This window comes from Tachypleus tridentatus, chromosome 10 (assembly GCF_004210375.1).
Source record: "Tachypleus tridentatus isolate NWPU-2018 chromosome 10, ASM421037v1, whole genome shotgun sequence".
Lineage (NCBI taxonomy): Eukaryota > Metazoa > Arthropoda > Merostomata > Xiphosura > Limulidae > Tachypleus > Tachypleus tridentatus.
The window spans coordinates 10,821,653-10,843,605 of NC_134834.1; the positions used below are offsets into that span (position 1 = coordinate 10,821,653).

Genomic DNA, 21,953 nt, shown 5'->3' on the forward strand with positions numbered 1-21,953 from the left:
TAAGGAAAAGTTTTACAACGGTTTAAACACAGGTTATTATTTTATTTATTTATTTTGCCTTGTTAATTAATATCTCTAGAACCCTAGTGGCAGTTTCCGATAACTAAAACAATCAGTTTATATTCCAGTGTCTGACAGTCCACTGTCGTGTACGGTGAAACAGCACTTCCAGTCACAGTATGTAACTCCACTGCTGGAGAGGATATCGCACGTGACAGGGTGCACGAGTCAAGACATCTCCAGGAATTCGAAGGTAAATTGAAAACACAAAACAAAACTGTTGTGTGATTATAATAAAGAAAGCTGTAATAGGTTACTTTACTTGTGACAAGTTAGATATCGCTTTTCAGTAGGGGAGAGGTACGAAGGTAAGAAACGTGGGGGCTCTAACCGTGGGAGCTTTCAGCATTTTAGTTTTCACGTTTCAGCTTCTCCGCGTTATGCCTTCTTGAAGCATTTTATTATAAGTTTTTAACTTTACTTTTTATATATTTTTAAAAGTATCTAGTATGGTGCTGCTACGTATGTTTAACCAGGTGGTTAGGGGGCGTTCAAGTCGCAATCTGCGGGTGACGTGTTCGTACTTTTTATATATTTTTAAAAGTATCTAGTATGGTGCTGCTACGTATGTTTAACCAGGTGGTTAGGGGCGTTCAAGTCGCGGGTGACGTGTTCGAATCTTAGTCCCACTAAACATGACATTTCAACTGTGAGGGCATTATAACGTTACGGTCAATTCCCACTATTCGTTGGTAAGAGTAGCCCAAGAGTTGGCGGTTGGTGGTGATGTCTTCCCTGTAGTCTGTCACCGCTATCCGCGCTAGCCGTCCCTAATTTAGCAGTGAAAGACTAGAGGTATGACATTTAGTCATCACCGCCCACCACCAACTCTCGGGCTACTCTTACCAACGAATAGTGGGAATTGATCGTAACATTATAATGCCCTCACATTTGAAAGGCCACGCTTTGTTCGAAACTGAAACTAACTCACAGGGTTCTGTAAAATATTTTACATAAGTGATCTAAATGCACATTAAATAATATACACAACTATAGTATATAGTAATATGTGGGAGTAAAACTAAAGGCACTCAGAAACTGCTGAATTAGGAACTTTTTTAATTTTAGGAAGTTCACGTGGTGAGCTTGGAAAGTGCTGGTCTCAACACCACCTCATTGCAAGGCTTTCTTCCTCGCGTATCTCTAAAAGTTAAACCTCGCATGGAAAACAGTCTTCACGTTGGCCCTCTGGTGGTTGTTCTCAACACTGCGACTCCAGTCATGTGGCAATTGGAGGTGGAACGGATTTCCAGTAACTCGCGGTTTGTCGTCTTTGTAAGTTTTTTAATTGTATTTTGGGCAGTTTGTACTGAGATAAAAAACAGTTGTTATTGTTTTTATTAGATTTCATTTCCTGTTACTGTAATAGTCTTAACGTGTTCCAGTCCTTGGTTTATAATTGTGTTGATTAATCGTTTTGTGCTGTTAACTTCACAATGAGTAATTTTAATTATATTTTTACTGTTCAGTAGTCAACTAATAGTGTGACAAGAAGTCAGTCGTTCATTGGAAAGAAATTTAAAATCAACATGTTTTGTATTTCTTTATTTTTCTCTCTATTTCTGAAAGAAACAACAACAAATTAAAAACCCTTTAAATTTTTAAGTTCTCTGAGTGTGTTTATTGTTTAATGTATGTGGTATATCCAGTAGATGTGTTTGTTGTTTAATGTATGTGGTATATCCAGCAGATGTGTTTGTTGTTTAATGTATGTGGTATATCCAGTAGATGGGTTTGTTGTTTAATGTATGTGGTATATCCAGTAGATGTGTTTTTTTTTGTTTAATGTATGTGATATACCCAGTAGATGTGTTTTGTTGTTTATTGTATGTGGTATATCCAGTAGATGTGTTTGCTGTTTAATGTATGTGGTATACCCAGTAGATGTGTTTGTTGTTTAATGTATGTGGTATATCCAGTGGATGTGTTTGTTGTTTAATGTATGTGGTATATCCAGTAGATGTGTTTGTTGTTTAATGTATGTGGTATATCCAGTAGATGTTTTTGTTGTTTAATGTATGTGGTATATCCAGTGGATGTGTTTGTTGTTTAATGTATGTGGTATATCCAGTGGATGTGTTTGTTGTTTAATGTATGTGGTATATCCAGTAGATGTTTTTTTTTTGTTTAATGTATGTGGTATATCCAGTAGATGTGTTTGTTGTTTAATGTATGTGGTATATCCAGTAGATGTGTTTGTTGTTTAATGTATGTGGTATATCCAGTAGATGTATTTGTTGTTTAATGTATGTGGTATATCCAGTAGATGTGTTTGTTGTTTAATGTGGTATATCCAGTAGATGTTTTTTTTTTTGTTTAATGTATGTGGTATATCCAGTAGATGTATTTGTTGTTTAATGTATGTGGTATATCCAGTAGATGTGTTTGTTGTTTAATGTATGTGGTATATCCAGTAGATGTTTTTTTTTGTTTAATGTATGGGGTATATCCAGTGGATGTGTTTATTGTTTAATGTATGTGGTATATCCAGTAGATGTTTTTTTTTGTTTAATGTATGTGGTATATCCAGTAGATGTGTTTGTTGTTCAATGTATGTGGTATATCCAGTAGATGTATTTGTTGTTCAATGTATGTGGTATATCCAGTAGATGTGTTTGTTGTTTAATGTATGTGGTATATCCAGTAGATGTGTTTGTTGTTTAATGTATGTGGTATAACCAGTAGATGTGTTTGCTGTTTAATGTATGTGGCATATCCAGTAGATGTGTTTGTTGTTTAATGTATGTGGTATATCCAGTAGATGTTTTTTTTTTGTTTAATGTATGTGGTATATCCAGTAGATGTATTTGTTGTTTAATGTATGTGGTATATCCAGTAGATGTGTTTGTTGTTTAATGTATGTGGTATAACTAGTAGATGTGTTTGCTGTTTAATGTATGTGGCATATCCAGTAGATGTGTTTGTTGTTTAATGTATGTGGTATATCCAGTAGATGTGTTTGTTGTTTAATGTATGTGGTATAACCAGTAGATGTGTTTGCTGTTTAATGTATGTGGTATACCCAGTAGATGTGTTTGTTGTTTAATGTATGTGGTATATCCAGTAGATGTTTTTTTTTTGTTTAATGTATGTGGTATATCCAGTAGATGTATTTGTTGTTTAATGTATGTGGTATATCCAGTAGATGTGTTTGTTGTTTAATGTATGTGGTATATCCAGTAGATGTGTTTGTTGTTTAATGTATGTGGTATAACCAGTAGATGTGTTTGCTGTTTAATGTATGTGGCATATCCAGTAGATGTGTTTGTTGTTTAATGTATCTGGTATATCCAGTAGATGTTTTTTTTTGTTTAATGTATGGGGTATATCCAGTAGATGTGTTTGTTGTTCAATGTATGTGGTATATCCAGTAGATGTGTTTGTTGTTTAATGTATGTGGTATATCCAGTAGATGTGTTTGTTGTTTAATGTATGTGGTATATCCAGTAGATGTGTTTGTTGTTTAATGTATGTGGTATACCCAGTAGATGTGTTTGTTGTTTAATGTATGTGGTATATCCAGTAGATGGTTTTTTTTGTTTAATGTATGTGGTATACCCAGTAGATGTGTTTGTTGTTTAATGTATGTGGTATATCCAGTAGATGTGTTTGTTGTTTAATGTATGTGGTATATCCAGTAGATGGTTTTTTTTGTTTAATGTATGTGGTATACCCAGTAGATGTGTTTGTTGTTTAATGTATGTGGTATACCCAGTAGATGTGTTTGTTGTTTAATGTATGTGGTATACCCAGTAGATGTGTTTGTTGTTTAATGTATGTGGTATATCGAGTAGATATATATATATTTTTTTTAATTTATGTGGTAGGTACACCTAATAGTTGTGTTTGTTGTTTAATATATGTGATATATTCAATAGATTGATTCTGACATATTTAGGTTTTCATGACCGCCATGTTTTTTTGTTTTTATAAAGCGTCACTTGGTTGTGTTTTATACAGGAAAACCATCATTCTTTTCTAAATACAAGAAGAAATCTCTATTAGCCGCAGAACTTGAAATTCTTTTAGACAGGATTAGGGTAAATTAATCCGTGAGGCCTCCCTACCCACCCTTTATTAACTATGTTTTTGTGATCCGTGATGACGAGAAAACCCACTTGCAGAGAAAATTATATATTTTAAAACGGCTGGTATGGATAGAGAAAGCATTGTGTAGAGGAGCGAACAACGTTTCGACTTTCTTCGATCATCATCAGGTTCGCTCCTCTACATTGTGCTTTCTCTACTCATACCAGCCGTTTTTAAATACATGTTTTTTGAGCCAGCATTGTAAAGCGTAGTGTGCGCGTATACCCGATTCGACTTTATTATCCTCTGAGGATCTTTACCAGCCAACCATTGAGCTGAAGTTATTTTAGGCAGTATTAGAGGAAATTAATATATGCAACCTTGAGTGTGGTCAAGTGATAATTGAAAGGGTCTAAACTGAGTCCAGAACTGTAATTCGATCTAAAATCGATCAAGAAATGACGGAGCTATGAGCTAAAATATTGAGCTTGGAAAACTCAGAGCCATTTTATGAGCCGTTTTGCCGCGGCAAAAAAACGACTTGAATACGTTTAACACGACATATGATTTGGCTGTGTTTAACGTAACGTGACTGTCGCGTTTTTTCTTAACAACAAACGTGTTAAATTGACGTCACATTAAACTAACAACTTCCTCAATTCGTCGAGTTTTACCAAAGATTATTTGGTTTTATTCATTAAACAAGTGAATACAGTGGAGTTTTAAAGAAAAGCTTATGATATTTCTTATTGTGTTTTCTTTTTTGACACTCTGACGCTCTGTGGTATAATTTATTAGAGTATCTGAGAGAAGAGAATTACAGTTTTATTATAGAACTTAATCAGCGTCGCTTCAAACACGTGCAAATCCAGGTTAGAGTTACGGATTGTATGAACAACCCTTTCGGCTTTATTGAAACGCACGTGTGTAATACAGCTAAACCAATGTACACCAACTCCAGGGCAGGTAATGAGCTTGTTCATTTATTATTTTAACACTTGTTTCTACGAGTTCTCATTACCACCAGGCTGCTCTGCGTTCTCTCTCTGTAATACAAACATCGAAGCTCCTTGAAAGAAACGTGATTGTCAGAGTATCTTTAAGTCTTAACAAAATTAAACTGATCCGGAACGAATGTTTCGTCCTATAGTACTGACGTCTGAAGTTCGGAACGTGAATTTTCGTCGTGTATCCGTGATAGAAGGAGAGAGCATGAAGTAACAATATCTTACCCCCCCTCGTTGCTTATATCCCCCTCTGGTACAGCGGTAAGTCTACGGATTTACAACGCTAAAATAAAGGGTTCGATTCCCCTCGATGGGTTCGGCAGATAGCCCAATGTGGCTTTGCTGTAAGAAAACACACACCTTTGTTTATTCTTGAAAATATATCTTTGATTACTTACTGTTTATTATTTCACGAGATGTTACTGTGAAATTTGATCTAAGCCTACTTGTTAGAGGTTGTTCTATAGTAAAGATTCATTACACTGAGGTATTATATGCTTGTAAAAACACTGTTTAACATTGTATTTCGTCGCTAACATGGCGTACGAGTGTTGTTGGGCGATGCTAACATCATGTTTGTACATTGTTATAGGTGTATTTAAATGTCAACATTGTACTGACATACTTTCATACGTAACTTACGTTACGTCTGTAAACGTATGCGAAAGTTGTTATACGCAAGTAACAATGTATTTCAACATTATGTAATTGTAACGTGTACATTGTTAATATATTTTAACACCACTATACGTTTGTAACATCGTATTAAACATTTCGTTAATGTTGTTGTCTGAACACTGTTGTATATAGTTCATATTTACGGTAAAATATTCTTGTAACAGCAAGTGTACCAGACTTATTAAACAACGTACTCTAACCTCTATATTTAGGGTACTTCCGAACTTTATATTTCATGAACTGTGTATGTTACTTTGATTAGAAGTATTTATGTGTTGACGTGCCTCACTTGGTTAGATTGTATTTCTATATGGCATTAGTTTACAGTATTTTATTGTATCCATCCAGTGATACGGCGGTATGGCTCAGGAGATAGCCGGATGTGGCTTTGCTATATGAAAACACACACACACAGCAGTATGTCTGCGCACTTACAGGGCTAGAAACCGAGTTTCGATACCCATGATGGGCAGAGAACAAACAGCTCATTGTTTAGCTCTGTGCTTAATTAAAGAGAAACAAACTTTCGTTGTGATTTAATGTTTTTATTTGTTCGTGTAACTTGTTTTGTGTTCACGATTTGCAAAACGGTTCGTGATCCCAGAACCTAGCGGCGGATTGCGTAACTAAAGTAACTTTAAATTAATTGAAACACTTTTTACAAAATGAACTATCTTGTTGACACCGAGCGAAAGTAAAATTAGTAAAAATAAATATACAATAAAATGTTAAATGACTGGTCCAATAAATAACTTATATAATGGTGTGTTAATTATTATTTAACCTAAAGGTCTGGTATATAAATGACTCAAATAAAAAATGACAGACTGCAATCCACTTGTTTAATATATTTCACGTCATAAAAGTAATTAGCAATGAAAAGTAATGGTACTGTACATGTGTGTGAAGTGCTAAGACCTATTCTGTGTTGTGTTCTATCTCAGTCGGCTTAATGACTTCTGGTATTGCGCGAAGGTCCTCTTCGGCATTGAATTATTGGAGATGTACGTGGCATATAATAACAAACGCTTCTTTGCTTTCAATTTTATAGGTCCGTACAATATCTAAACATTTGAGTGATAGAGTTATTTCTTATTTGTTTAAAGTAAAGTGTGAGACTTTGGAAACGATAAAAAAAATAAATTGGTTTACGTGTCCTAGTTTCAAAATCCAGAATCCACAGTTTAGAAGCTCAGAAGTGGATGATAATTTAAAATTTTGATTTTGTTAACATAGTTGAAATGTTAGACGTTTAAAATTCTGAAGTAATATTGGAAGATTTAGTTTTGTATAAAAAACACGACAAAAAACACTTCAGTGCGGTTCTTGTGAATGGTTAAATGACATCATAGGTTAAATAAGTTTATTTCCCGTTTCCGACTAGGATGGATAAATTTGTTAACAGTTGACTAAACGTGTGCAGCGGAACAGAGTTTTCGTCCACTATAATAAACAGTGTGGAACAGAGTTTTTGTCCACTACAATAAACAGTGTGGAACAGAGGTTTCGTCCGTAGCACTACAATAAACAGTGTGGAACAGAGTTTTTGTCCACTATAATAAACAGTGTGGAACAAAATTTTCGTCCACTAGAATAAACAGTGTGGAACAGAGGTTTCGTCCGAAGCACTACAATAAACAGTCTGGAACAAAGTTTTCGTTCGAAACACTATAATAAACAGTGTGGAACAGAGTTTTCGTTCGAAACACTATAATAAACAGTGTGGAACAGAGTTTTCGTTCGAAACACTATAATAAACAGTGTGGAACAGAGTTTTTGTTCGAAACACTACAATAAACAGTGAGGAACAGAGGTTTCGTCCGAAGCACTACAATAAACTGTGTGGAACAGAGTTTTCGTCCACTACAATAAACAGTGTGGAACAGAGGTTTCGTCCAAAGCACTACAATAAACAGTGTGGAACAGAGTTTTCGTTCGAAACACAACAATAAACAGTGTGGAACAGAGGTTTCGTCCACTATAATAAACAGTGTGGAACAGAGTTTTCGTTCGAAACACTACAATAAACTGTGTGGAACAGAGTTTTCATTCGAAACACTACAATAAACTGTGTGGAACAGAGTTTTCGTTCGAAACACTACAATAAACTGTGTGGAACAGAGTTTTCGTTCGAAACACTACAATAAACAGTCTGGAACAGAGTTTTCGTTCGAAACACTACAATAAACAGTCTGGAACAGAGTTTTCGTTTGAAACACTACAATAAACAGTGTGGAACAGAGTTTTCGTTTGAAACACTACAATAAACAGTGTGGAACAGAGTTTTCGTTTGAAACACTATAATAAACAGTGTGGAACAGAGTTTTCGTTCGAAACACTACAATAAACAGTGAGGAACAGAGGTTTCGTCCGAAGCACTACAATAAACAGTGTGGAACAGAGTTTTCGTCCACTACAATAAACAGTGTGGAACAGAGTTTTCGTTCGAAACACTACAATAAACAGTCTGGAACAGAGTTTTCGTCCACTACAATAAACAGTCTGGAACAGAGTTTTCGTTTGAAACACTACAATAAACTGTGTGTAACAGAGTTTTCGTTCGAAACACTACAATAAACAGTCTGGAACAGAGTTTTCGTCCACTACAATAAACTGTGTGGAACAGAGTTTTCGTTTGAAACACTACAATAAACAGTGTGGAACAGAGTTTTCGTTTGAAACACTACAATAAACAGTCTGGAACAGAGTTTTCGTTTGAAACACTACAATAAACTGTGTGGAACAGAGTTTTCGTTTGAAACACTACAATAAACAGTGTGGAACAGAGTTTTCGTTTGAAACACTACAATAAACAGTGTGGAACAGAGTTTTTGTCCACTATAATAAACAGTGTGGAACAAAATTTTCGTCCACTAGAATAAACAGTGTGGAACAGAGTTTTCGTCCACTACAATAAACAGTGTGGAACAGAGTTTTCGTTCGAAACACTACAATAAACAGTCTGGAACAGAGTTTTCGTCCACTACAATAAACAGTCTGGAACAGAGTTTTCGTCCACTACAATAAACAGTGTGGAACAGAGTTTTCGTTCGAAACACTACAATAAACAGTCTGGAACAGAGTTTTCGTCCACTACAATAAACAGTCTGGAACAGAGTTTTCGTTTGAAACACTATAATAAACAGTGTGGAACAGAGTTTTCATTTGAAACACTACAATAAACAGTCTGGAACAGAGTTTTCGTCCACTACAATAAACAGTCTGGAACAGAGTTTTCGTTTGAAACACTATAATAAACAGTGTGGAACAGAGTTTTCGTTTGAAACACTACAATAAACAGTGTGGAACAGAGTTTTTGTCCACTATAATAAACAGTGTGGAACAAAATTTTCGTCCACTAGAATAAACAGTGTGGAACAGAGTTTTCGTCCACTACAATAAACAGTGTGGAACAGAGTTTTCGTTCGAAACACTACAATAAACAGTCTGGAACAGAGTTTTCGTCCACTACAATAAACAGTCTGGAACAGAGTTTTCGTTTGAAACACTATAATAAACAGTGTGGAACAGAGTTTTCGTTTGAAACACTACAATAAACAGTCTGGAACAGAGTTTTCGTCCACTATAATAAACAGTGTGGAACAGTTTTCGTCCACTATAATAAACAGTGTGGAACAGAGTTTTCGTCCACTATAATAAACAGTCTGGAACAGAGTTTTCAGTGTGGAACAGAGTTTTCGTCGACTATAATAAACATTTTGGAACAGAGTTTTCGTCCACTACAATAAACAGTGTGGAACAGAGTTTTCGTCCACTATAATAAACAGTGTGGAACAGAGTTTTCGTCCACTATAATAAACAGTGTGGAACAGAGTTTTCGTCCACTATAATAAACAGTGTGGAACAGAGTTTTCGTCCACTATAATAAACAGTGTGGAACAGAGTTTTTGTTCGAAACACTATAATAAACAGTGTGGAACAGAGTTTTCGTTCGAAACACTACAATAAACAGTAGGGATGTTGTAATGTTGAACCAAAGCAATATGGCGGCGATAGATCTAAGTTCTATTGAAAAAAACAGAACAATGAAAATTATTATAAAAGCAAAACGCTATGTTAAAGTATCCGTTTCGTCCCCAATGTAAACTTCATTATTCATGTGTACGTAAATGTTTGTTATTACGGAATTACCACTTTCAACGTTTCATCTTAGCCAGTGGAATGTGGTTGGACACCTAGGTAAAATTGATAGCACCCTGACTGCTGCTAGGTACAAGATACTCATCATGGGTATGTAGCGAAAGTAAACAGAACATCGTTGAACTATTCGCAACCGTTATGTACGACTTTATAAGGGAACTGAGAAATTCAAACAGTAACCAAACAACTTAGCGATTTTTTTTTTTTTGGGGGGGGGGGAACATACAGGACGTGGAACAACATTTCTAATCGTCCGTTGTTACGGTAGGCATATAAAGTACGCAGTACTGTGTTTAATAAAGTAAATATGTGTTATAACGCACTGTACAATTGTTTAACTTTTCTCTTGAGTTTTTTGTATTAATTTACTGAACTAATGGCTATTAATCAAACAGTATTTTAGGCTTAAGTCTGTGTATTGTTTACTGAATCAAACAATATTTCTGTATTAAATCTGTGTATTGTTTACCGTACTAAGTTGGTTAAAGTCATTTCAAATCTTAAACTAAGCAACAAATATTAAGAGTGGCAGAAAACCATCCAGTTACCCGCGTGCATTTCATGGTATAGCGATTAAGACGCTCGAATCTCAGTGTGAGGGTCGCGGATTCGAATCCCCATCACTGATCATGCATGACCATTCATTTGTGAAGAGTAATTTTAATTTTACGCTCAGGCCCCCTGTTAGTTGGTTAAAAAAGTAGCCCAACAGTTGGCGGATGGTAATGTTGACTTTCTCCCTTCCCTTTCATCTATCATTGCTATATTAGGGACGGCTAACGCAGACAGCTGTAGTTTTAGATGCAAGCCAAATTAACACGAAAGGTGAGTCGACATTCGCTCAGAATTGCGCATGAGTGACATTTGTGTGTGAGTTGTGTTGTTCTTTGTAATAAGTTCCGATTGATAATTGTTTTCAATTTTTCTTGAGATTTGAATTCCTGTGTGTATGTTTCTAAGTTACCTCACCGTAGCTTCTACATTGTTTTTAACTGTAGACATACATCCTAGGAGATTGCTGCTCCTATGGCGCATCCTGTAATCCAACAAATAAGCACGATGATTGCTGCTCCTATGGCGCATCCTGTAATCCAACAAATAAGCACGATGATTGCTGCTCCTATGGCGCATCCTGTAATCCAACAAATAAACACGATGATTGCTGCTCCTGTGGCGCATCCTGTAATCCAACAAATAAGCACGATGATTGCTGCTCCTATGGCGCATCCTGTAATCCAACAAATAAGCACGATGATTGCTGCTCCTATGGCGCATCCAACAAATAAACACTCCTTATCAATTTTTCTAGTGAATCAGCAGTAAGTTTACGGATTTAGAACGTTAAAATTCGGGGTTCGATTCTCCGCGACGTACCCAGCACATATGGTTATTGTGTAGTTTCAACAAAGCAGTAGTTGTTTAACTTAAGTGTGCTGTTAAAGAACGGTGGTCGTTTGTGCTACAGATAAATGCAGGGTGTGAGAAAACGTGTTTTTTATGTTTATTTTTAGTTGACTTGATATGCCAAACACGAACACACACAACCTGTTATCTCCGCTTACTGGGTTTACACAGATAAATAATTTGATGTTACAGGTCACCGAAGAGTCCCAGGTGGTTCCTAGTGCTCCTTTAACGTTGATGGTTCGACAGAAACAAAAAGCACCCCTCGACAAGATCGTGAAGTGGGCAAGAAGTCGCTTTGTAGCACTGACGTCATTGTCCATAATCGGAATAGCAAACACCATTGTTCTGAAGGTCGGGATAGGTAGGTTTAATGTGTCTTTAATTTTTACAGAGGTGGCGCTGAAAGCGTAACAAATTTACAAACCCGTGTGGAAGCTTCGTACTTGGTTGTTGTGTTAAAACGTGATAAAACCCTGCCTTGAAGTACAGGGGCGTTGCGTCTCATCCCCAGTTCCCGCGCCCTTGGGCTAATGATATTTGACCTTATCTGTGTGAGTATTCAGAGTACGAAATCGATTTTTCCTTCGGGTAGCTGCTTGCAAATAAAAAGCGCATTTTTTTTTGTTTTATAAGTGTATACCCTGTAATTTTGTAATGTAACTGTCTCATAGGTCCATACGTGCTTTGTTTGTCGAATAGCAAATTATTTTGAATATTTCTAACACATTTTGATGCAAACATTTCTATACAATTCAAACATAAAGCAGAAGGAAAAAAATAGCTGCCTTCTTATGCGAAGTGATATTTAAATCATGACACACGAATATAGTAAATGTCTTTAGAAGTCACCGCTGAGATCAGGAAGACAAATAAAAACTGGAAAATTAAACTTGCGAAATTCCGCTATTAACGGGCACGGCATGGCCTGGTGGTTAAGGCATTCAACTCCTAATCCAAGGGTCGCGGATTCGAATCCCCGTCACACCAAACATGCTCACCTTTTCAGCTGTAGGAGCGTTATATGTGAAGGTCAATCCCACTATTCGTTGGTAAAAGTGTAGCCCAAGAGTTGACGGTGGGTGGTGATGACTGGCTGCCTTTCCTCTAGTCTTACACTTACAAGTTATGGATGGCTAGCGTAGATAGCCCTCGTGTAGATTTGCGCGAAACTCAAAAGAAAACAAACCAAACTGCTATTAACTGTGGACGGATTAGTTCAATAGGTACATAAAGATTAGCTCAATTAGCGCGTGTGTGGAGTGTGTGTGATTTGTAACCAATTAGCGAGGACTGGTTGTTTAAAATTATGGCAGATTTATATGAGCATATAATTAAAAAAATTACTTCTGAGCTAACAAAGCTAATGTTACCATATTTACCTCTATTTTTCATGAATAATTATTTGTTGTTACATGTATGTTGGTGTATCTCTTAATGTACTTGTGTATCCATCCGCAAGTCAGATAAAATATATTCAATCTATTTTTAGCTTCAGTAGATGTTCGTGTGTCGGGTTTCTATTTCTTTGTACATTTTGTAAGTTACTGAGTGAACCAAAGTATACGATATAAGAACCTCTAATCTATATGAACTTATACCTAACCACATGTTTTTCTGTTTAATATTTTTAATTTTCTGTTTTTATAGATGCCAATTATTCGGAAACTTGTGAAGGTATCAGCGAGAAATCAGTTCACAATGTGGAAGCTTTCTTTATACAGCCGCAACCTGCCGCAGGCTGTACGGTGTCAGAAAACATTGGACCTACTAAAAGGTTCGTATAAACTGGGATCTTTTGTGTCTTCCACACCGGATACGTCGTGTCTATAAATTTCTGTCGGCTTTTCGTGGTAGTTTGTGTAAACTCGATCAAAATACAGGCTTGAACAGATTATAGCTTCAGCGTAATGTTTGAAACTCAACTCCATAGTTCTTATTACCTGAATAAACACGACTGGTTTGGAACCAGTTAAGTCCAATTACGTTTACGTTTATTTTGACACCTAGATGTGAGCTAAGTTAAACACAGCCGTTTTAAACGGTATGCTGTGATAGCATATATCCAAACCAAGTTCATTGTACTATGTGGCAAATTGTCAGCTTCGTATGTAAACAAGTTTCACTTCCCAGCAGAGAGGAAAGGAATGCGATATGGTACTTGTGCTTACATGTAATCTGCACTGCGGGGGGTAGGCAGTACCTGTTGATTGTGAAGCATTATCACAGAATCTTTATGGTTCAGAGGGACGACTCGTACACCTGAGATGATAATGGAGTTGTTAATTATACAAAAGTTAAAATAAATTAACATTCAGATCAAGTTACTATTGCAAGTGAGTTTAACGTTTTTCTTTATCAATACCAACGATTTCAGAAAATAGACACCTGATGTAACCTTTGATCTCACCATGTGACAGGACAGACACCTGATATAACCTTTGATCAACCATGTTACAGGACAGACAATTGATGTAACCTTTGATCTCACCATGTTACAGGACACACAATTGATGTAACCTTTGATCTCACCATGTTACAGGACAGACAATTGATGTAACCTTTGATCAACCATGTTACAGGACAGCCAATTGATGTAACCTTTGATCAACCATGTTACAGGACAGACAATTGATGTAACCTTTGATCTCACCATGTTACAGGACAGACAATTGATGTAACCTTTGATCTCACCATGTTACAGGACAGACAATTGATGTAACCTTTGATCAACCACGTTACAGGACAGACAATTGATGTAACCTTTGATCAACCACGTTACAGGACAGACAATTGATGTAACCTTTGATCAACCACGTCACAGGACAGACAATTGATGTAACCTTTGATCTCACCATGTTATAGGACAGACAATTGATGTAACCTCTGATCGACCACGTCACAGGACAGACAATTGATGTAACCTCTGATCGACCACGTCACAGGACAGACAATTGATGTAACCTCTGATCGACCACGTCACAGGACAGAAAATTGATGTAACCTCTGATCGACCACGTCACAGGACACACAATTGATGTAACCTTGATCTCACCATTTTAAAAGGTCATATAACTGATGTTTTACTAAATTTGTAGAGTCTGTTGTAAGAATGCTTTTGTTTGCCATTTTTAAAGCTGCATTTATCGGATAAAGAAAACAGTTAAACTGTGACAGTGTCAAAATAATATCGAATATCTAGAAATCTGAGATTATATGGTAATCAAAGATCTCAGTGATTCATATTATCGTGAAAACTCGAATCTTACCAAGGCAAAATTTCAATGTCTTATATTGTCATGGAAACAGAAATCATCAAGGTGGAATCTTTATTCCTGTTGTCATAACAACACAACTTCTGCACACAGTTGTCTAACCCAGTGGTATGTATACCGTTGGTTAATGATGTCTCTTCTTTCTAACCATGTCCTTTGTTGTACTACCTCATAATTGTAATCATACTTAATTGTACCATCCGATCATTGTAACCATACTTTGTTGTACCACGCCATCTTATTGTTACTTTATGATAGAAACGTTTGTTTGGTAGATTCTGTAACCAATTTTTTTTTCTAATATTCTATTTTCACATAATTTATACGCACCTATATCCATAGTTGGGTTTTCTTAAACCAACTAGGCTAAACAAACAGATAAATAAGTTCCTGAGCCTCATTGAATGAGAGAGACGACAACCATCTGCCGCCAGTAGTGGCTGCTGTTGACTGTCATTCTTATAACGCACTGACAGTTGAGCAACTTTAAATTTCCATATCCCGCGTTAATCATCACGTAATGATATAGGCTCGTGTTGATTTTGTTATATTACTACTTGCCCTACGATTCATACTAGTAGCGATTACATTGTTTTTACAAGAGAAAATCAAAGAAATCTGTTTACATCGTGTTCTGTGACAGTAACAGGTTGTTAAAGGTCAAAAACACAGTTTTATGACAGCAGAAAAAACTCTGAGTTCGTTTTATTTTAATGTCAAGAGGAACCACGCCATTATTATGAGACTTTTATTCGACTTATTGTTTTCCACCATACTGTAATTTGCTTTCTATTTCGAGCACGAGGGCAATCTGTGCCAGCCGTCCCTTATTTAGCAGTTTTAGATCAGAAGGAAGGCAGCTAGTTATCACCACCCCTCACTAACTTTTGATCCACTCTTTTACCAATGAATACTGGAATTTATCGTGCCATTACAACGCTCCCACGGCTGAAAAGGGCGAGCATGTTCAGTGTCGACTCGCTTGTTTTCGCTGTCAGTTGAATTATTTAAAATCTGTGGTGGGTGGTGGTGGTGGTTCTCGGAACATCGTGAGACTATTGAGTTTCCGAAAGATGCATCAGCATTTGAAGACGCGAAACTGGTTGTTGTAGAAAGTGCACCGATGTTCTTCAGTTGTAACGTAAAATATTCATTATAAATAAGTGACGTGGTTCTCCTCAAGAAAGTTCTATATTCGCAGGTTTCAGGAGGATCCTTAAGGTTTATCTGGGCGGGTTACAACTTCAACCCTAGCTTGTTGGCGCAGTTCCAAGAACAATCACTGAGGCCTGAGTAAACTTTTCATTGTAAAACGTTAACATTTAAAAATACTTTCCTTAACTAGCGCCATCTATTGTCATTGTTCCCAAATACTTTCCTCTGTCATTTAGTTCTGTTGCTTACATCTTGTTGCTGCTTAAAACTTATTTATTTTTTATCTCGTTTGTTAGTTATAAGATTCAAAATTCAAAAGACACTTTTTTGTTAAAATAGTTTTGTCATTATAGTCTCATACACTACTTTCTCGTGAACTGTTGACAAAGGAGAGTGTAACCTAAAGTTTCGTCACCTACGCCTCGTTTGAAGCTGAAGTGTGATTTGCCACCTTGGGATAATTTTTATAAAAGGTTTGTTAACATTGGGAAGTTTTCTTCGTGTTAGGCCTATAGAAATTAAACAGTATTTTATACCCAACCACATCGTGTTAGGCCTATAGAAATTAAACAGTATTTTATACCCAACCACATCGTGTTAGGCCTATAGAAATTAAACAGTATTTTATACCCAACCACATCGTGTTAGGCCTATAGAAATTAAACAGTATTTTATACCCAACCACATCGTGTTAGGCCTATAGAAATTAAACAGTATTTTATACCCAACCACATCGTGTTAGGCCTATAGAAATTAAACAGTATTTTATACCCAACCACATCGTGTTAGGCCTATAGAAATTAAACAGTATTTTATACCCAACCACATCGTGTTAGGCCTATAGAAATTAAACAGTATTTTATACCCAACCACATCGTGTTAGGCCTATAGAAATTAAACAGTATTTTATACCCAACCACATCGTGTTAGGCCTATAGAAATTAAACAGTATTTTATACCCAACCACATCGTGTTAGGCCTATAGAAATTAAACAGTATTTTATACCCAACCACATCGTGTTAGGCCTATAGAAATTAAACAGTATTTTATACCCAACCACATCGTGTTAGGCCTATAGAAATTAAACAGTATTTTATACCCAACCATATCGTGTTAGGCCTATAGAAATTAAACAGTATTTTATACCCAACCACATCGTGTTAGGCCTATAGAAATTAAACAGTATTTTATACCCAACCACATTGATTAACAGTTAGCCTGAAGAACTGATAGCGTTCTAAAAATGAGGTTTTCATATTTCTTGTATAACTTTATGGTCAACAATGAACAGATGCTCATCTCTGGTCCAACTTACTAGCTGAAACGCTCAACTTGCTTGTTGTCGCTTTTATAGAAAAACAGCTCACCAAGTGACAAGTTTATTTTTAGATACACAATAAAAGACAAAAAATAATGTTTCTCATTATTCATCCATATATCGAAACTGGTAAACCGAGGGAAGGGGACCATCCTTTCTTCACGGAGTTACAAACTTCTGAACCCTTATGACAACGCTCAAGAGAGGGAACGTGTGTTTGTATGTGCCCATGGAAGTGAAAGAGTCAGTATAGAGACATTATAAACTTTATGTACGCAGCAGATGAAGCGTTCTCACATCTGATTTTATTCCATACGTAAACTGGACCTGTATTTAAGAACATATTTTTGAGGGCCATAAGCTATTTTTATGATGTTTGATACATCGAGGTTATTCAATACTATGTTGAAATTATTTTATAAGACACTTAACTTTCTGATGTTCATGTGGTGAAACTAGTGTAAAAGTTATTAACTAGGGATGTTCATGTGGTGAAACTAGTGTCAAAGTTATTAACTAGGGATGTTCATGTGGTGAAACTAGTGTCAAAGTTATTAACTAGGGATGTTCATGTGGTGAAACTAGTGTCAAAGTTATTAATTAGGGTTGTTCATGTGGTGAAACTAGTGTCAAAGTTGTTAACTAGGAATGTTCATGTGGTGAAACTAGTGTCAAAGTTATTAACTAGGAATGTTCATGTGGTGAAACTAGTGTAAAAGTTATTAACTAGGGATGTTCATGTGGTGAAACTAGTGTCAAAGTTATTAACTAGGGATGTTCATGTGGTGAAACTAGTGTCAAAGTTATTAATTAGGGTTGTTCATGTGGTGAAACTAGTGTCAAAGTTATTAACTAGGAATGTTCATGTGATGAAACTAGTGTCAAAGTTATTAATTAGAGTTGTTCATGTGGTGAAACGAGTGTCAAAGTTATTAACTAGGAATGTTCATGTGGTGAAACTAGTGTCAAAGTTATTAATTATGGTTGTTCATGTGGTGAAACTAGTGTCAAAGTTATTAATTAGGGTTGTTCATGTGGTGAAACTAGTGTCAAAGTTATTAATTAGGGTTGTTCATGTGGTGAAACTAGTGTCAAAGTTATTAATTAGGGTTGTTCATGTGGTGAAACTAGTGTCAAACTTATTAACTAGGAATGTTCATGTGGTGAAACTAGTGTAAAAGTTATTAACTAGGGATGTTCATGTGGTGAAACTAGTGTCAAAGTTATTAACTAGGAATGTTCATGTGGTGAAACTAGTGTAAAAGTTATTAACTAGGGATGTTCATGTGGTGAAACTAGTGTCAAAGTTATTAACTAGGGATGTTCATGTGGTGAAACTAGTGTCAAAGTTATTAATTAGGGCTGTTCATGTGGTGAAACTAGTGTCAAAGTTATTAACTAGGAATGTTCATGTGGTGAAACTAGTGTCAAAGTTATTAATTAGAGTTGTTCATGTGGTGAAACGAGTGTCAAAGTTATTAACTAGGAATGTTCATGTGGTGAAACTAGTGTCAAAGTTATTAATTAGGGCTGTTCATGTGGTGAAACTAGTGTCAAAGTTATTAACTAGGAATGTTCATGTGGTGAAACTAGTGTCAAAGTTATTAATTAGAGTTGTTCATGTGGTGAAACTAGTGTCAAAGTTATTAACTAGGAATGTTCATGTGGTGAAACTAGTGTCAAAGTTATTAATTATGGTTGTTCATATGGTGAAACTAGTGTCAAAGTTATTAGTTAGGGTTGTTCATGTGGTGAAACTAGTGTCAAAGTTATTAATTAGGGTTGTTCATGTGGTGAAACTAGTGTCCAAATTATCAATTAGGGATGTTTATGTGGTGAAACTAGTGTCAAAATTATCAATTAGGGATGTTCATGTGGTGAAACTAGTGTAAAAGTTATTAACTAGGAATGTTCATGTGGTGAAACTAGTGTCAAAGTTATTAATTAAAGTTGTTCATGTGGTGAAACTAGTGTCAAAGTTATTAATTAGGGTTGTTCATGTGGTGAAACTAGTGTCCAAATTATCAATTAGGGATTTTTATGTGGTGAAACTAGTGTCAAAGTTATTAACTAGGAATGTTCATGTGGTGAAACTAGTGTCAAAGTTATTAATTAGAGTTGTTCATGTGGTGAAACGAGTGTCAAAGTTATTAACTAGGAATGTTCATGTGGTGAAACTAGTGTCAAAGTTATTAATTAGGGCTGTTCATGTGGTGAAACTAGTGTCAAAGTTATTAACTAGGAATGTTCATGTGGTGAAACTAGTGTCAAAGTTATTAATTAGAGTTGTTCATGTGGTGAAACGAGTGTCAAAGTTATTAACTAGGAATGTTCATGTGGTGAAACTAGTGTCAAAGTTATTAATTATGGTTGTTCATATGGTGAAACTAGTGTCAAAGTTATTAGTTAGGGTTGTTCATGTGGTGAAACTAGTGTCAAAGTTATTAATTAGGGTTGTTCATGTGGTGAAACTAGTGTCCAAATTATCAATTAGGGATGTTTATGTGGTGAAACTAGTGTCAAAATTATTAATTAGGGATGTTCATGTGGTGAAACTAGTGTAAAAGTTATTAACTAGGAATGTTCATGTGGTGAAACTAGTGTCAAAGTTATTAATTAAAGTTGTTCATGTGGTGAAACTAGTGTCAAAGTTATTAATTAGGGTTGTTCATGTGGTGAAACTAGTGTCCAAATTATCAATTAGGGATTTTTATGTGGTGAAACTAGTGTAAAAGTTATTAACTAGGGATGTTTATGTGGTGAAACTAATGTCAAAATTATTAATTAGGGATGTTCATGTGGTGAAACTACTGTCAACAGAAGAATTCAGTGAAGTCGTTGTTCATCTGCATCCCAAAGGGGCAGCTGAGGCAAGGACTAGCAAGATAGTTGTTGCTAAGGATTTAGTTTTAATACTGAAGTCTGATTCAGCAGTCAAGTGGAGAATTGATAGCTGGGGAATTCAGGGCACTGTCTATGTTGTGGTAAGAGATAATACCAGCTGTGGTAAGATCTGTGTAGATAATACCAGCTGTGGTAAGATCTGTGTAGATAATATCAGCTGTGGTAAGATCTGTATAGATAATGCCAGCTGTGGTAAGAGATATGTACAGATAATACCAGCTGTGGTAAGAGATCTGTATAGGTACTCTACCAGCTGTGGTAAAAGATCTGTATAGGTACTACCAGCTGTGGTAAAAGATCTGTATAGGTGCTCTATCAGCTGTGGTAAGAGATCTGTATAGGTGCTCTACCAGCTGTGGTAAGAGATCTGTATAGGTACTACCAGCTGTGGTAAAAGATCTGTATAGGTACTACCAGCTGTGGTAAGAGATCTGTATAGGTACTACCAGCTGTGGTAAGAGATCTGTATAGGTACTACCAGCTGTGGTAAGAGATCTGTATAGGTACTACCAGCTGTGGTAAGAGATCTGTATAGGTACTACCAGCTGTGGTGAAAGATCTGTATAGGTACTACCAGCTGTGGTGAAAGATCTGTATAGGTACTACCAGCTGTGGTAAGAGATCTGTATAGGTACTACCAGCTGTGGTAAGAGATCTGTATAGGTACTACCAGCTGTGGTAAGAGATCTGTATATTTATAGATATACAAGGTACAGTTATAGATACTTTACACAATGTTATAAGAGTCAGATGGGTACTGCTCATGTGAAAATAGATTCTTATAACTACCGTTTTCTGTAATAAGTGTTTATTTTGTTTGTTATCCACTGTAGTAAGGTATTCTTTCAATTATTGTAAATATTTGTAACATTGTGGAAATTATTGTTGTAAATAGTTTCGATAGGATATTACTATGCATATTTATTTTGTATGATAAGATATTGTGTGATTGTTATCCATGTTGTAAGATATTGTGATGGGAAAGTATTGGGATAAATACTGTTAAAGTTGTGATAATGAATTTGAAGCAGTTGTGTTTGGTTACTTTGATATAACTGATTCCTAATTAAATTGGTTACTGATATATGTGAATCTGTTAAAATAGTTTCTGGTATCTATTACTTCCATTATTAATTCAATGTATATTATCTTGTTTTTTTTAGCTGCAGTAGACTGTGTCTTCACATGAATAAACAATGATAACTAAGCTAAGTGTGTAATAAGAACCTTCTGACTTGTATTATTGTATTGGTTTTGCTTTCTTACTTTTAGGCTGAACACCAGGTGTTTCCAGGATCAATGCCTGCCTTCCATCTTTTACAAGTTCAAGTCCGAAGTCTTCCTCTTACCCTAGAAGAATTGACATTAGAAGTGATTGACAGCAATATTTCGACAGTCATAGAATCTTGGACAGTCAACAGAGTCAACATTATGGTTGTAGGAGAGATTCTTGGTTAGTCATTGATAACTGTTAATATTGTTAGTGGTGGTAGTAAAAAAACAGTAGTGTCTTGTAAACCACAAGTGTAAGATATGGAGCTGAGAAACATGAAGTAACTTAATTTACCCATGATGGTTTAATCATCATATAACTACTTAGATCAGTATTTTTAGTAGGATCAGTGTAGAGTCCATTGAAGATGTTAGTTTTCCTGACCAGATATATCTTTTCTTTAGGTTCTAACCACTACAATGTACAGAGTGATGGTGGGTCATCTCGGAATAAATTCTCTGTTGGCCAAGATAAAGCCCAGCCTGTTCTATCTCACCAGACAAAACTTAACACTACTGCATATCCTTTTACATCGTGGAATCATAAAATACGGAACAGAAATGGTGAGCTAGCCGTATTTAATGATGGAATGATATTTTCATTAATGAGACGGGAAAAACAAAAAGACATAATTCCATCATGTACATAATTTCGATTAGTTAGTTACAAAAATCACCAACATTACATT

At 35.8% G+C, this 21,953-nt stretch overlaps 1 protein-coding gene across 1 annotated transcript in view; it reads left to right on the forward strand.

Moving 5' to 3' along the window:
• Positions 1-21,953, forward strand: part of LOC143227952 (transforming growth factor beta receptor type 3-like) — a 40,314-nt gene that overhangs the window by 15,139 nt on the left and 3,222 nt on the right. Inside the window, exons 2-8 of the mRNA XM_076459301.1 lie at positions 129-253; positions 1,129-1,335; positions 11,532-11,703; positions 12,990-13,116; positions 19,877-20,072; positions 21,265-21,445; positions 21,670-21,828. Coding sequence (XP_076315416.1) covers positions 129-253; positions 1,129-1,335; positions 11,532-11,703; positions 12,990-13,116; positions 19,877-20,072; positions 21,265-21,445; positions 21,670-21,828 — 1,167 coding nt within the window. The remainder of the gene's footprint in view (positions 1-128; positions 254-1,128; positions 1,336-11,531; positions 11,704-12,989; positions 13,117-19,876; positions 20,073-21,264; positions 21,446-21,669; positions 21,829-21,953) is intronic.